The sequence below is a fragment of the Eulemur rufifrons genome, chromosome 30 (genome assembly GCF_041146395.1).
Source record: "Eulemur rufifrons isolate Redbay chromosome 30, OSU_ERuf_1, whole genome shotgun sequence".
In the NCBI taxonomy this organism is placed as follows: domain Eukaryota; kingdom Metazoa; phylum Chordata; class Mammalia; order Primates; family Lemuridae; genus Eulemur; species Eulemur rufifrons.
The window spans coordinates 82,434,247-82,450,901 of record NC_091012.1 but is presented as its reverse complement, the minus strand read 5'-3'; the positions used below and the strand labels follow the sequence as shown (position 1 = coordinate 82,450,901).

Here is a 16,655-nt window from a genome sequence, read left to right as displayed (position 1 = left end):
TCAAGTTTTTGATAAAACAATTTAAAATTCTATTGGGATAAAGTTTTAAATTGCTTTCAAAAATACATTTGAGATCTTTGGATAATATAACTATCTCACAATTTGAATTTTATATCCTAAATACTGTTGCTTTAAAGTAGTGAATATGGAAAAATAATTTATTTTTTGACCAAATTTGAATTTGTTACTTAAAACATCCCTAAAGACAGAACCTTAAAATTCATTTCCAACAATCTATAATTGGTTAATTAGCATGTCTCAGTATGAGAATAATTTCAGTAAATGGTTTTTAGAGAATCTGAGCACTGAGTATCTTAAAAGTCATCTGATCTGATGCTGGCTCACTCACTGCTATTTGTGTTCATGCTTCATACATCTTCTACTATAGTATCTTGACTGGAGGAAGCAATAATTTTGTAGATTTACTTTTTATTGCTAGCTCTGTAATATTTTTACACCACAATAGTGTTGCTTATTATCAATATAAAATTATAATTCTGTAATTACAGCATATTGTTGCTTTAAATAAGAGCTAGACAATTGGCAGATAACAAATAACTAAATCTCAACAAGAGGGAAAAGATAGATTCTAGAAACTATACACCAATAAGCTTAACATTAATGCCAAGCAAAATTCTCAAATAGATTATCAAAAACTTTTGTAAGAACTTAAAAAGATTCAGGGGTATTCATTAGCAGCCATCATAAATTCACTAAAAACAAGTTATGTTGAACCAACCCCATTTGTTTTTCTGATGGGATTATTAGATAGCACTGCTTCAGATATGATAGACTTCTAACAAATCATCAAAAATGTTATGTTAGGGCCATGGACTGTATGGTCATCTATAGTCCCTTTTGGCTTAAAAATCCCATGGGTTTCACCTGGTGGACACAAAGATAAATTTTTGCTGGATGATAAGGGACTTATAATTTGATATACAAATTTTTTCTAAAGAGTGCTGACTGATGGATCTTTGTAAACCTAAACAAAAATCTCAAGAGGTAAAACTTTGATTCTGTCTTTTCACTTAACCTTTTCAATATTTTTTCAATGTGAACAAAGATATAGAACGATCTTTAATTTGCACGGGACAAAATCCTTAGAAGGATAGCTAATGTGTGAGATAGTAAAACCAAGATGTGTGTGTGTGTCTGTGTGTGTGTGTGTCCATAGGCTGAAACAAATGTCCAAAAATATCATAAAACATTTTACAAATGAATTTCAATTCAAATATAAGTTATACTATACTCATAGTATTTGAAAAGTCAATAAAATGAATGTTCGTGTAAATTATGATATACTATTTTTTTTTTGAGACAGAGTCTCTGTTGCCCAGGCTAGAGTGAGTGCTGTGGCGTCAGCCTAGCTCACAGCAACCTCAAACTCCTGAGCTCAAGCGATCCTCCTGTCTCAGCCTCCCGAGTAGCTGGGACTACAGGCATGCACCACCATGCCCGGCTAATTTTTTCTATATATATTTTTAGCTGTCCATATAATTTCTTTCTATTTTTAGTAGAGATGGGGTCTCGCTCTTGCTCAGGCTGGTCTCGAACTCCTGAGCTCAAACGATCCGCCCACCTCGGCCTCCCAGAGTGCTAGGATTACAGGCGTGAGCCACCGCGCCCGGCCTATGATATACCCTTAAGAGGAAATAATGTGCAAACCTTAAAAAATATTTAGGAAGAGTTTTTAACGGTATAGGGAAATTATATAATATAACATTAAGTTGAAAAAAAAAAACCACATGAAATTGCTCATAAAATATTGTCACAATCATATGTATAGAATTTTAAAGCAAAAAAAAAAAAAGGAAAGTCAGTGGTCACTGAAAATGTTATATGTGAGTGATGGGATTAATATTTTCAAATTCAGTATTGGGACCAGACTCCCAGTGTTGGCAGTCTTGGCACAGATAATAAGACCTGTGCCCCAATCCTGCTGTTGTCACATTTCCTCTGGAAGGGGTTTTTGGATGAATTCCAGAGGAAAGAAACAGCTTACAAGGATTGTAGTTCCAAGGAGGACTCCACAGGCCAAGGATAAAAGTTGACATGTTTGAAAAAGCTCCACAGGGGCTCTTATATTAAGGAGAAAAAATTTCAAAAGTGATGACTAGATTCAATAACTGCCAACATACAAAGCAAGAAAGCAAGATTTTGGGGTGAAGAAGAGGGGAATTATAATGGTAGGTAAGGAGTGGTAAAGGCTAGTCAAAGTAACATAGGAGTAGGACAGCAGGGACCATACTCATACATGATTGTTCAAAAACCCCATAATGGGAAGGATATGAAGTGGAAGTGACATTTAAATAAAAACAAATTAAGATAAACTATCAAATATTCACAATGGAACAGATATTTATTATAACACTTATTGAGCATTAGTATATGTCAGGTACTATGATGAAGGTTTTTCATTCATTATGTCATTTAATTCTCATAACAATCCCGTGAGGTAGGATCCAATGCTACCTTCATTTTCCTAAAGGGAAGTCAGAGTCACAGAGATGATATGGGATTTAAGATCACTTAGTAAATGGCAGGGCTGAGATACAAAGCCAGCTCTGCCCAACTCTCAGCTCACTCAATTAACCTCCGTGTTATTCTGTAAAGGCTTTCACATTTAGGCTGAAAGGTTTGTCACAAATAGCATAATAGATTAATGTACACATTTAAATATTTACTGCTAAGGAAGGAGCTTCTTTGAATTTCCTTTTGAAATAAAAAATGAGAAGATCTATCTTTTTAAAAAATCATTTTGTGTTGATAGTTTTGTTGTACATTCCTGCTTTCAGCTCCACCTACCACAAGTTTCATTGATCATACGTATGTATTATCTAAGGATGAAATCTAGTTCACTTTACAAGATCTGCAGTTGCTCTCACTGAGAACTAAAGAATATTTGGCTTTGTCCCATGATTGTATCTCCCAATTTGAGGAAGCTACAGTTAATTAATTTGTTGAATATTTTAAAAGTATCTTTCACAACTCAATACTGTCTATAAATCATTTTACTCCTTCTATACCTTTCACTTTTTGACAAAGCATTTTACTGTAAACAAATTTGAGGGACATTTTGTGATTATTCCCACTTGGAAAATATACTGCTTCCTCTCAATGAAACTAGAACAGAAGGTCTAATAGAAAGGAAATTATTAAGCATTCTACTGAGTTTTTCCCCCCAACAAAAACTAAGATAGAGGTCAATGAATAAGTATGTGCAGACTGGAACTTGAATCCTCTAGGGTGACTGTAGGCTAATTAATAATTAATGCCAGAGCCATGGTGTTTGAAATGCAGATGTGATAACTAGAGGCCGGGCAGAGCTGTTCAGAGGAAGCAGATTTAGATGCTATAGGGAATAGGCACTCCCTTGCCGGCTGGCTCAGAGAGCCAGCCTGGGTGCAAAGCAGGGCCTATGGTTTAGATTATATTCCCCTCAGCTGTTAATTACCTGAACCTACTTTGAAGTTCTTCTCTTTTTATCCTCTGCATGAAAAGAGATTGGTTCAGCCAAGGGACTTGGAGAAATGATCAAATACATGAGGTGGAGGGAAAAGGGGTGGGAATAGAACTTCAGATATAAGAAGATAACGAAGAAAAACACATAGTAGAACATACAAAAACATACATTATTAGGAAATGTCGAATTGTGGCTCATTGTTTCAAGCACATTGTTTCTCTCAATTTTTCTAGTGGAGTTGATTTTGAGTAAATGTGTAAACTTTCTCTGAATAGTTATAACAAAGAATTTCCTACTGTGTTACTATATATTTGACAAGAGACTACTACAGGTGCTTTGTAATGCCATTTTTCATTTAATAAAGTCATTTAAACGTCTTCATATTTGAATCCAAATTGTGATAAGGGTAAAATTAATAGAATCAGCCACAAACTGCTTCTATATAACTTGTGTGTGTTCAAATCATTCATTCTCAGAACATAAATAAAAAGTGCCATTGCTCAATGGGGAAAGCTATAAGACATTAGGAAGTTGTAGAAATGGACTGCAGTTGGAAGAAGTATGAAAATAAGTGCTGGTGAGTCTAACCACATTAAAAAGTATCCTGGTTTGTTTTCAGGATGTGTGTGTATATGCATAAAATTTAAGGAAGTGTGGCCATTAACTATCTTGCAAGTAGATTATACCATGCTTGGATTGGATGCAAATGCTGAGGTGTTTTTGTTTCTTTGCAGGCTTTTAAATTTTTTTTAATGTTTTCTTTAGTTTAGCCATTTCAGGTAAAGCTTTTCCTTGATACATATGTCACTCACATATGAACGGTGTTCTCTCTTTTGGTGCAAGAGCAGGCAGTTGTGAAATAGTTAATTTCCCATTGTATCTCTGTGCCTTTTTTGACAGGATAATGATACTGATATCACCATCAAAGAAAAATGTTTACCTATATTGAAATTGACACCTGTCGATGCAGTATCATCTGACTATGGTGATATCAAATGCACACAACTAAATGAATGACTGATAGTCATTCAGCATAGATACTATACATAGACCTCCATGAAACGGTCTGGTTTTGGGCTTCTATTTTTGTTTACTGTTCAATTATATTTCAAAGGACACTTTTGTGAGCACAGTCTTTAAAATTTTCTCAGGATAAAAAACTAGAAATTTGCTCATTTGAATTTATTGTTCAAAATGCCAAATCCTAAAAAATGTAGGGCTGCATCATTATACAATTTAAATTTTCTTAAGCAAGAAGATAATCATATGACTAAAAGTCTTCTATCAAAGGCAAAATACATTGGGAACTTTTACAATTTGTGCGTAATACTGCTTTCCTAGTTGTGGTTTTCATTCTAAGAACATATGTACATCAACACTAAGATTATGCAAAACAACAACAACAAACAACAAATTAATCTCCACGGAATTTCAACTGTAACTTACATTGACATAAAGCAGGAGGGCCAAATCACAGGAAGCAGAGTTCTCTACTTTCATGCTGATTTTATCATCAGTCAGCTATCTTTGTAGCATTATATCGCTAAAGTCAAAGGCATTAATGAAAATGTAGCATTTTTTTCAGGCTATAAATATAAACTTTGTATGTTGAGTTCCCTCTATTAAGAAAAGTGGAAAAAAAGAAGTGCTTGAAAAGTGTGAGCAGCAAGCCAGGGGCAAAATTTGAAAAATCAACCATTTAGATCAGGACCTAAGATATTCATGGCCATAGCCCTTTCCTCCATGGGCATTCATGATTATTGATGTGTTGTGAGTAACACTCATTTTTAAAACATAAACACAAAACAAAACACATTTCTTACAATGGAGCAGCAGTTATCTTTAAAAGTTAAAGTCCAAACTTTTGAATTACTGTTCCTCAGTACCAAATGAAACTACATTTGAGACTGATGATGTTCAGGTTTCATTTACTTGTGCTTTAATTTTTTCTTTGTTATATTAATGATAAGCTAACAAATACATTTATTTATATATTTTTCCTTTTATATATCTTTAACACCTTCATCACTTGTCCAACTCAATTTAAGCAAAAAGATATCTGAAAAAAATGATCTCTAGCTAAACTTCAGTGCAAACAAGTTTTAGGTTAAATAAATATGAAGAGCACAGATATAAACTATAAAATAGCACAATGGTGTCACCACAATCATTAGATTAAAAATTCCATTTTATTTTGACTTGTATATTTTACATTCCTTCATTTCCATGAGACTTCCTTTTCCACTAACAATTGGATATTTAGTAAACATTTATTCAATTTCTTAAAGCACATTTTAAAAAATTTTTAATTTAATTAGTGTCACAATCTTGTATTAATCTCCAGGGATCAATATATTTTTAAAAACTTTAAAAAAGAAAAAACTCTTTATATGGCAACCAAAATTTAAGCTGTGGAATCTTAAGGCCATAATTTATATGCTTTTCATATTAATTTGGAACAGCTAAAACATTCTTTTCTATCTCAACTGTACTTTAAATGTTTTTTTACTGTTGATATATGTTTTCCACAGTTCATTTTCAATGACGTGTTCATATTGTAAAAATGATTGTGACTAGAAGCTCCAACATACCAGCACAATATTCTACTTCTCGCTATCGCAATCTAAAATGTGCTAGATTATCTAGTTTGTTCTGTATCGTTTTTACCTGAAGCTACAGGGAGACTGAAATGAAGTTCTCGGCTCTTTATTAGTAAAAGCATCAGAAAAGTAAATAGATCTTAACAGAAATGTTTTTCTGCCTCCAATATGAGTGATGTATGTTGCATGAGCTATGCACTGCAAAGTGGAGGAAGACTTCTTTACCCTGCAAAAGGAAAAGTAAAGCATTGAAAAAGAATTTTAATGAAATCATAACATTAAAATAGTTTTATATTAGACCCTGCTAATTTTCGAGGTGAAGGCTGTGAAGTGAATGTGAGGAAACATTAAAAAGGAATTGAATTTGCATTCCTTATGCTACAGGCACATGTTTACATGACCTTTAAAACAGAATTAAAGCTGTATCATCAGCAGCTGTAGGCAATTCACATTACTAAGGCAATCAAATCAGAATGCTAAACTAACTATAAAACATAAATTAAACTGATAGAGAATCATCTTAATTCACTAAGTTTACTTGCAATCTACTTATACACTACCAGTCATTTCAAAGCAGTTTGCAGACCCACCAAATGAGAAATACTCAAACATATCTGAAAACAGAGTATCCACCTACAAGAGGTATAAGTTAGAAACACTTTAACATATCTTTCTCAACAAACCTCCATTAATCATCAGAGTTAATTTCATGAACATTATTTAATTTCGACAGTCACCTCCAAAAGTAAGCATCATTCCATGAAGATATAATGCTCTTTGATATGCTGTACATGGCAGAGGTAAGTTTTATTTCCAAACACGTATTTGGAATAGTTTATAATGAATATTTAAAGGTTAATAAGAGTTAACCAAACCCTTTTTACTCCAAACATCACTGTATTATTCCCCAACATCCCTCACTCCTTCCAATAACTATATTCTGGTGTCCTTTCATAGCATGTACAGATATCCTTCCTTTTAAAATATGTAGGATAAATTATTAAACAGAATTTTAAATCCAATTGTCTGGGATGAGACTTGCTCTAAAGACATGAAAAGAAAAGAGTAAATATATTTGTAATGCAAGTCATCATCTCATTAAAAGTGTTTTTAGAATGCTTGACTTTTTCCCATTTATGGTAGTAAAAACTCAGAAAAAAAATTATATCTTTCCCAAAGTGTTTCTATTTGTGTATTATGACTTATTTTCCATCTCTTTAAAAAATTTTGCAGACTCCTTGACGATATAGAAAACATACAGAATATGCTTGAAAATGAAGTTCTACTCTGAGGGGTAAACAAAAGGGGAGGGAGAAGTCAAATGCTTCTCTCCATTACTGATGTGGGTGTTTGTATAGGACAAATCTCAGTTATTTACAAAGCTGTCAACTAGCTGTTAAAAGAAAACCAAGCCTCCACAGCTCTATGACCCAGCTTCTGAAGAGTTGAGATCCATATTCAGAGATGAGATCATCATTGAAGGCAATTTACACTCAAATAGGTTTGTTCTCTAATATGCAAAGGTTCAACCCTGTAAACTCACTCTCTGTCTCTCTCTCTCTCACACACACACACACATCCATACACACACACATGCTCACAAACACACACAGGTGTGTGTAATCCATTTGTTTAAGGGACATGGAAACATATCTAATATTCACATCAAGCAACTGGGGAAAGATTGTATTTAAAGGTTAAGATGAGAGCAGATATGATTAACTATAGTTTAGCTGAAAACAGGAATTTCAATCTCTCTCCAAAAGTATGAGTAGTAAGAGAATAGGCACAGGAAAGAAAAAGCCTCATTCTCACTATTATTTGATTAAGTTAAAACAAATATTTAGAATGCACAAGAAAAATCTATATTGATAGTTAGATTGCCCTAAATATCTTTCCTTAGAAGTCTGAGGTTTCTTTTGCTCCTGCCAATTGTTAAAAATAGGAAATTTGTTCTTTTTGAGGAGGATTAGGCAGGTTTAAATCCTGCTGCCTTCAATGTGATCTGAGTTAACATCTTAATACCTGAGCAATATACTTTATGGCAACTATCATCCCAACACACAGTGAGAATAATGGCGGTGCTGCTTTCCTAAGCACGTCTTCCAAGGGGGTGTCACTGAGACAGAGCTGTGGTTACACACAGCATTTGTCAGTGAAGGGTCTAGGCCTTGTCTCCTGAGAAAGCACTACCTTGAGTGTCTTACCTAGATGCAGGCCTAGAAAGCACACATTTGGCTCAGGAGTGTTCATGGGGCAAAATGAATGAGGGGCAGAGGCTGTTCAGGGACAAGGATGCTCACTTGGCCAGGTTGACAAGGCCTAGGGTTTTCCCAAAATACCAGCTGCTGGCCACTAGGGCAGGCGGGCCTGAGGAGAGTCCTAGGCTAGCACAGAGGCTTTCCTGTCCATGCTTCTAGATCCTCACCCTCTCCCTCCACCTTCAACCAGAGGAAATTGTCCCTGCCTCTATCCTTCAGATGCTGCTCCAAATAGAAGACCAGAAGCAGGAGAGGTGCAGGACAGTGAAGTCCTGGAATCTGTCAAAATAAGCCCCTCTTGCCAGCTGCCCTGTCTTCACAATAGTACCCATTTGCCCCAAAGAATTGTCACCCACCTAGTTATCTTAAGACAGGATCTCTCAGTTAAACGCGCCCAACCCCCAACACCCCATTCCCTGCCAAACCACCTCTATTCAGTTTGTGTCCAGGAGGCTAAGGTTAGGTCCCTTTTCCACCTCATCTGGGTATTTTAGCCAGGCTCTCCAGGAGGTGAAGGGTCCTGTTGCCGCTCAGATTGAGTCCCACCCCGCTGAGGTCTTGTCTGGGGCTTTGGGGCAGCTCCTTTTTTCTCTATGGCTCTGTCCCTGGGAAGATTAGAGCTAGAGGACTCGGGTTCCCAGCAACATCATAATGGGAGCCAGCTGGCTGCAGAGTCGTGCCCGGGAGAGCAGGGAGCAAACTCACCAGGGGCAAAGACTTGGTAAGGAGCTAGGTTCTCCTGCTGGCCGCCTGAGCCCTTGTACTTTGAAAAGAGCCTCCAAAAAGTTCTTAGCTATAAAATATATGTGCGCGCGTGTGCGCATGATAGCCTGACTGATGCATTCAAATGCAGCTGGAAACCGAAATACCAGATCATGTATCCCTCTTCTATGAGCAGGGGAGCCAAGTGGATTCCCCAAATCAAAAGTGCAAGGGCTGTGGGCCCGAAGAAAAGTTACAGAAAAGGGAGATTTTAAGAACACTCAGGAAGCCATCATCTCTCCAAAAGAACTAACACAACAGCAATCAAAACAATATTCTTCTCTAAAATGGCTCACAAAATGTCCTTGCAAATTGGACTTTTCTGCAAACGGGAGCACTCTCAGGCGTGTGCCTGCACTTCTCTCTCTCCCCTTCCCACAAATAATAATAACAATGGAAATTTCTGAATAATGAGGACTGGTTAAATCTAGTCTTTTGCTCATTTTTAAATGTGATGGACTTAAATTCTTGCTCACTGTGGGGCCCTGACACTCAGAAGATTACTTACTAAAAATCTTTCCCTAGAAGGATCATATATTTCCATCTGTAACAGATCTTCTTGTAATCCCATAGCCACACAGGAATGCTCGCCATTTCAGATAAATACTATTTACTAACGGGTGGGGGGACAGGAGAGAATATAGGGAACACATGACCTCAAATATGAATGAAATTCAAGCATTCTTACAATTTTACATGTTAAAACCTTGATCTGTCCATAAAGAAGGAAGTGAATTGCAATTTTGAGAAGCTCTATTAACAACTTATAGTATAAAAAAGCATCTAGTGTTCTACTAGATGACTTATTTATGTCTCCAATACCAATTCACATAAAGTAATAAATCATCTTTACATGCCCTCTGATCGATCATGCACCTAGAATTATTATTATTATTTTTTTTTGCTTTAAATACCTCCATTTCCGGCTTTAGGAAATTAATCAAAATAAAAATAAAAACCACCACTGCATTTTAAATTTAAAAACATTATGAAACTACATTAAAAAATTTAAGAAAAGGTAGAGGGGTAATTCCACATGGGGTCTGTATTTTGTAAAACTCTCAGCTGGGTTCCTCCAAGAAAGGCAGTGCAAAACAAGTGACTGGCAAATGCCCACAATGATTCCTAAACACCCCCAATCCTGATGCCCAGATAATGATAGCTATGCTTAGTACTACACAATAGGTCTGTCTTCGTAGAATTCTTTCCCTGGGACTCTGTAAGATCAGAGTTCACCCACTGACAATTGCAACTGCAAGGGGCGAATTTACCCCAGAAGAGAACCTGAGACTGGATCAGCCTACGTGGACAACTCAGCTATGGGAGGGAGCATACTTTCCCTTGGTAGTGAGGGTCTCTATTGTCTCTGCCTGTCCTCTAACCATCCTTTTGCCAGGCCCAGCTACACAATGCCTCAGCACTTCCCCACAGACATTCCATTTTGCTAGCAAATGGCTAGTGTTCTCACAGATTGGGGTATTTGTATTAAATTTTACATGATGAATATTTTGTTCTAAAGTTACCTTGTTTCTGCTGCAGCATTTATTGTGTGCTATCACCCCACCCCCTCCCTCTTCCCTTTTCTTCGAAGATCCTTTTTCACATGTTCAAGGAATACCAACAGAGACCAAAAAAAAAAAAAAAAAAACCAAAAAAAAACTGAACTAATTGAGCTTGAGTCAGCATTGGCCAATATCTGCTCATGCTGTCTAAATTCTCTTTTTTTTTTTTTTCAATTTTCCCCCGGAATATTATGTGCCTTTTACCTTCCTGCACGCAGTTTGCAAAGAAGAAGAAAGAAAGGAGAATAAGAAAGAAAACTATAAGAGCAACTACAGTGGGCTGGTGCACTGAAGGACAGCTGTGTCTCACACCGACAATGTCTCATGAGCTCAATGCACAGACACACCAGGAAAAGAGCTTCTTTCTTTGCTGCTTTGAGAAGCTGTTCAATTGTTTCCCTTCCCATAATAACTCCCGATTTTAAAAAGAAAATGTACACGTGTCTCTACCAAGCCCAATCTAACTTGTCCTGTTTCCAAAGTGAACTTGTGTTGAAGGTGAAGTTTTCATCTTGAGGTCACGTTTATGTGCCACATCCTACCGTTTGAGCTTCATGCTGTATTGCACACAATCAAATCTGGCCTTTTGGACTTCTTTCTCCATCCCCCCACCCCCACTGACCCCATCTTCACCAGCCCCAGCCCTAGACAACTTCCATCCCCCATCACCAGTTTGTACGCATAAGGAGAACTCTTCCTAATTTACACTCAAATATGAAATCTGCAAGAGACATAATCCCCTAGGCTGGGGCGCTTCTAGTGAGTCTAGGTGCAGGCTGCCCAGCTGCAGCCATGCTTGCATGCTTCCACAGGAGTGCCATCTGAACCACATTAATCTGCTTAATGTCTTTTGTGAGTCTTTCCTTGCTTCGAAAGAGAGAGGCTGGTATCTGCGAAGACGTTCAGGAGCTGGTATCCTTAAATCTTGTGAGGAAGGAAAGCCACTGGGAAGCTCCAAGTTACAAATAAATGAATGAAAGTTGAAGTTAAGGAAGCCATTCCAATTTTCTTTTAGAAATTATTTGAATTGCCCTCTTAAAAATTAAGCAAAGGGAATGAATAAAGTAGGGTGGCGAATTGGGGTATGAAGGCAACTCAACAAGGAGTGAAGATGGTGCCAGGTCCTTGCTTGGCACGCAAATTGAAACCTGTGTTTCCTTGCTGGAGATAGGTGGTAGACTCGCTACAATTACAGTTCGTCCACTTCAAAGCCGGGCTCCTCTCTAGGGCGACTTTTAGCTGCCTCAGCCGGGTAGGTTCAGCAGCTATTGTGATGTTTACAAATCATAGCTTTAGAGGGGGTGGGGAGAATCAGATCTGAGGACCGAGTGTGGACTTCAAGATCAAGATGAGATGCACAGCAAGGTGTGTATTTAGCGCAGCTGCCAGACAGAGCAGGTTTGGTAACTTAGAGTTTAGTTAGGCAAAACGCATTCTATGAAAAATAAGTTGCCCGTCCTTTGCAACAGTAGCTTCGCATCGACTTATTTTTCTTCCATGTCCAGACGGGGTCGTCTATTGAATGAGGCTCTTTTATTTTGCATGGGGCAGGGGATTTGTGACCATGGTCCCCCCTTTTATTCCTCTCTCTATGGAAACCCAGATCATGGGGAGAAATATGCGAGGCTGAATAAAGAGAAGCGGCAGAAAGGAGCGCTTGAGAGCAGCATCTGTTACACTTGGGAAGTTAGACTGACAGGAGAGGGCCAAGGAAACCTCTCCAGTAGCTTAGTTAGAACAGCAAGATTTGACTATATGCAGGTATTTTCTTCAAAAATCAAAACACCTTATGTGCAAGAGAAGATAATATCACAGATTTTAGAGGATGTGATTGCACCTGAATTCAATAGAAAATATCTATATTCATGGAAACAATTTTTTAAAATAACGAAAGAAAAAGAGAAAGAGAAAAAGGAAAAGAAAAAGATGATGACGACGGTTTCAGCTCCTGACAAAAGCTATTCTTACATTAAAGACTGCAAAACAGGGGTGTAAAAAACCTGTCCGTGGGCTCAGATTCCCCCTCTTCACTTCTGCCTCCTACAAGCCTGAGGCAAATGGTCTGAACCACTTAGGCGGCTGGAAAAACCAGGTACTGGGAGCAGAGGCCATGGGCAAGAGAAGGTTGATTGAAAGAACTCAGGCAAGTCAGAATTGGAAAAGGATTCTCTTCTTCAAGCAAAAGCCTTATCAGTTGATAATTACCTTAACTCCCTGAATGGTCTAAGATTAGCAACTCTTTCACCCGAATGAACTCAGCTAAGGTGGGGGTGGGGAAACCACCACCAACAACAACATGGCAATGATAATGATCATTTTTCACGTAGGATTTCTTCATCCCGTTTCCCTCTGGCCTCTGAATTGACCCGACACAGACTGGCAACTGGATCCTTGAACAAGCAGCCTAACAGAGCACCTAAAAACTTTTATTTTTGTTTGATTTTGACAAGTTCTTGTTTCTTCAGAAGCAGAAGTTCAGGCACAAATGAGATTGCATACTTGCAAAGGAAGATACACACAGTTGGTAGTAAAGAAAAGATGTCACTCAGCAGAACAGAGAAAAGGGGGGAGCAGCGTGCAAGCACTTGAGAGAGACATAGAGAGAGAGGAGGGAAAGAGAGAGAGGGAGAGAGAGAGAGAGAAAGAAAAAATGGAAAAATCAACTTCTAGGTTAAAAGCAGATAAGCCCTTACATGGGCAAATGAAACTACAATTTCAATCAGGGAGCAGGAGGAGGGGGATATTCTCTGCCAATAATTACTAAGTGTTTATCTTTTTCTCTTTTTTAAAAGTGAAAGAAAGAAATAGATCTCAACCAGCCGCCAGATTTTCCTGCCTAATAGACACGTTTACATTTACTAATAACAGCTCCTATTGCTCTGCGTTCCCATAAGAAATCACTCATTTCACAGGAAATAGATGCTCTTTAGATATATAAAGGAATGGCAGAATAAGCTCACCTTGTTTTTATTTTTTCTCATTTTCTTGCATTTTCTTCAGATCTGTCTTCTTAGAGAAACTAATGCCTTAATGACTTTCTGGTAGCAGCAAGCCTTCTTTTATTTCTGCTAAATATATGAAAATGTATGCAAATTTAAATCAAGCTTAACCTAGGAGCTCTTGCAATATATTTAATGGAATTTCAAACTAATAAGGGAACTCTGATGCCGTCTTCTGTAAGTGCAAATATAATTACGCAGTTAGGTTACCTCCAAAATTATGCAATGAAAGGTCATTTTTTAACTTCAGAGATAGTGTTCAGTGTCGAGTGTTGTCTTTTCCCAGCTAGAGCAAATCTAAAATCTTTGCATTTTTCTCCACTCTGCTTCCAAGCAATGCCTTTGCGCAGGGTGGTGGAGCACAAGGACTTGTCTTTTCCTAACTTATAAAAGCTCAGGAGGAATATAAGTCTTTCCTCCTTTTTTTCCTTTAACCAAAATGTAAAAACTGTCCTGTCTTCCCAAGCTGAAAGCAAATTCAAGCTTGACGAGGTTGGGGAAGAGGGAGGCAGTACTTGATATCAAAACAGCCCACCATTTCTCTCTGAATGTCTTGGGCACATTAAATGATTCACATTTTCTTCACTTTGTCTGCAGGGGCTGAGGGGTGAGTGTTAAAAACAATATTCCAAGAGGACGGCATCAGACATGGAGTCGTGAACTCCTGTGTACCTATTGGAAGTAGGTCTGCTGAGTGGCTGAGTTTAAGTGAGAGCTGTCGGCTTCAGCAAGCAGCGCCTGTGACAGAAGTTATAGGACCTCCGAAGGAAGCTGACATGGAGCAGTAATAAAGCAAGGTTTCCAATTGACCAGCTGTACTAGAAAGCAAACTTCAAAATCACCGAATTTTGCCAGTATCACATTAGATTTTACTTTCCCAGAATATTTCAGTTCTTCCTGCTCTAATCCTAATTTTTCAGAAGAAACTGGGCATCTTTTTTCTTAGATGCATTCAGACCTTGGTATTGAGTGTCTTAATGGAAAAATAAATAAATATAACAAACTGAAATAATTCTTAATAAAACCGTGGACTTCAAATTTATTGATTTAGGGTCCTATTGAAGATGTTGCATTGCTCAAAGTTTGTATCGACGTTTTGTTTTGCAGTCCCCCCCCCACACACACAACTAACTCAGAATGCTGAGTGAGCCTGAAAAACCCCTATTCACTGAGATCAAAATGACATTTAAACTTGTTCTATTTTTTTTCTTTCTCTATTTAGGTAAATCTAAATAATCTAAAGGGAGTTCTAAAACCCCAGTTTGCCACCTCACTCCCTCACCATCCCTCACCCCCCACATTCCTCTCATCCTTCTCCCTCCACCATAAACACTCGTGTACTCCAGGGTGAGTGGGAGAAAGGGTTAATCAAATGAACCGCTGCCACTCTGCTAGGCAGCCAATGGAGCTTAAAGATTGATTCACTTCCTGCTTGGGTCTCCCTGAAACTCCCGAGCTTCGCCAGCCTAATTTGGAAAGCGAGAACGGCCTCCTGTGCTGCCATTGGCCGTGCTCACGCCTGGCCAGGCCAAGACGCTCTGCTATTGGCCGCAGTTGGTGCCGGTAACCCACGCTAGCGGCTTTGGCTCCCCCGCACCGTAGATGTCAAAGGCTGAAGCTGCTCCCTTCCACATTATAACTAGTAGGGGATCCTCACCGACCATGGCCACAGCTGCCTCGAATCCCTACAGCATTCTCAGTTCCAGCTCCCTGGTCCATGCGGAGTCTGCCAGCATGCAGCAGGGGAGTCCTTTCCGAAACCCTCAGAAACTTCTCCAAAGTGATTACTTGCAGGGAGTTCCCAGCAATGGGCATCCCCTTGGGCATCACTGGGTTACCAGTCTGAGCGACGGTGGCCCGTGGTCCTCCACACTGGCCACCAGCCCTATGGACCAGCAGGACGTGAAGCCTGGGCGCGAAGACCTGCAGCTGGGTGCGATAATCCATCACCGCTCCCCACACGTAGCTCACCACTCACCGCACACTAACCACCCCAATGCCTGGGGGGCGAGCCCGAATCCGAACTCGTCCATCACGTCAAGTGGCCAACCTCTCAACGTGTACTCGCAGCCAGGCTTCACGGTGAGCGGCATGCTGGAGCACGGGGGACTCACTCCACCGCCGGCCCCTGCCTCCGCACAGAGCCTGCACCCGGTGCTCCGGGAGCCCCCGGACCATGGTGAACTGGGCTCACACCACTGCCAGGACCACTCAGATGAGGAGACGCCAACCTCTGATGAGTTGGAACAGTTTGCCAAACAATTCAAACAAAGAAGAATCAAGTTGGGCTTCACGCAGGCCGACGTGGGGTTGGCGCTAGGCACACTGTACGGCAACGTGTTTTCGCAGACCACCATCTGCAGGTTCGAGGCCTTGCAACTGAGCTTCAAGAACATGTGCAAGCTGAAGCCTCTGCTGAACAAGTGGCTGGAGGAGGCGGATTCGTCTACAGGAAGTCCGACCAGCATTGACAAGATCGCGGCTCAGGGCCGCAAGCGCAAGAAGCGAACCTCCATCGAGGTGAGTGTCAAGGGCGTACTGGAGACTCATTTCCTCAAGTGTCCCAAGCCTGCCGCGCAGGAGATCTCCTCGCTGGCAGACAGCCTCCAGTTGGAGAAAGAAGTGGTACGTGTCTGGTTCTGTAATCGAAGACAAAAAGAGAAAAGAATGACTCCACCAGGAGATCAGCAGCCGCATGAGGTTTATTCACACACCGTGAAAACAGACACGTCCTGCCACGATCTCTGACTGGAGGAGGCGAGCAGGCGGCCAGCCGCACTGGGAGCAGCGCGGATTTCTCTTTCTCTCTCACTCCTTTCCTTGCACTCTAGCATTCTTTATTATTGCTATCTCTCTAGCGCACTCTCTCTCTCCCCCTCGCCCTCTCCCTCTCCCCACTCCCTCTCCCTCTCCCTCTCCCTTTCCCTCTCTCTTTTTCTTTCACTGGGGATTCTAACTTAAGTTGAGAAAGGAAACACACTCGCACTCACATTTAGGCTTCTCAA

The 16,655-nt window shown here is 39.5% G+C and overlaps 1 protein-coding gene across 1 annotated transcript; it reads left to right on the top strand.

Annotated features, from left to right (window-relative positions):
- Positions 1-15,312: 15,312 nt before the first annotated feature.
- POU3F4 (POU class 3 homeobox 4) lies at positions 15,313-16,398 on the top strand. Its single transcript, XM_069463888.1, has one exon. The coding sequence runs from the start codon at positions 15,313-15,315 to the stop codon at positions 16,396-16,398; it is 1,086 nt and encodes a 361-aa protein (XP_069319989.1).
- Positions 16,399-16,655: the final 257 nt, after the last annotated feature.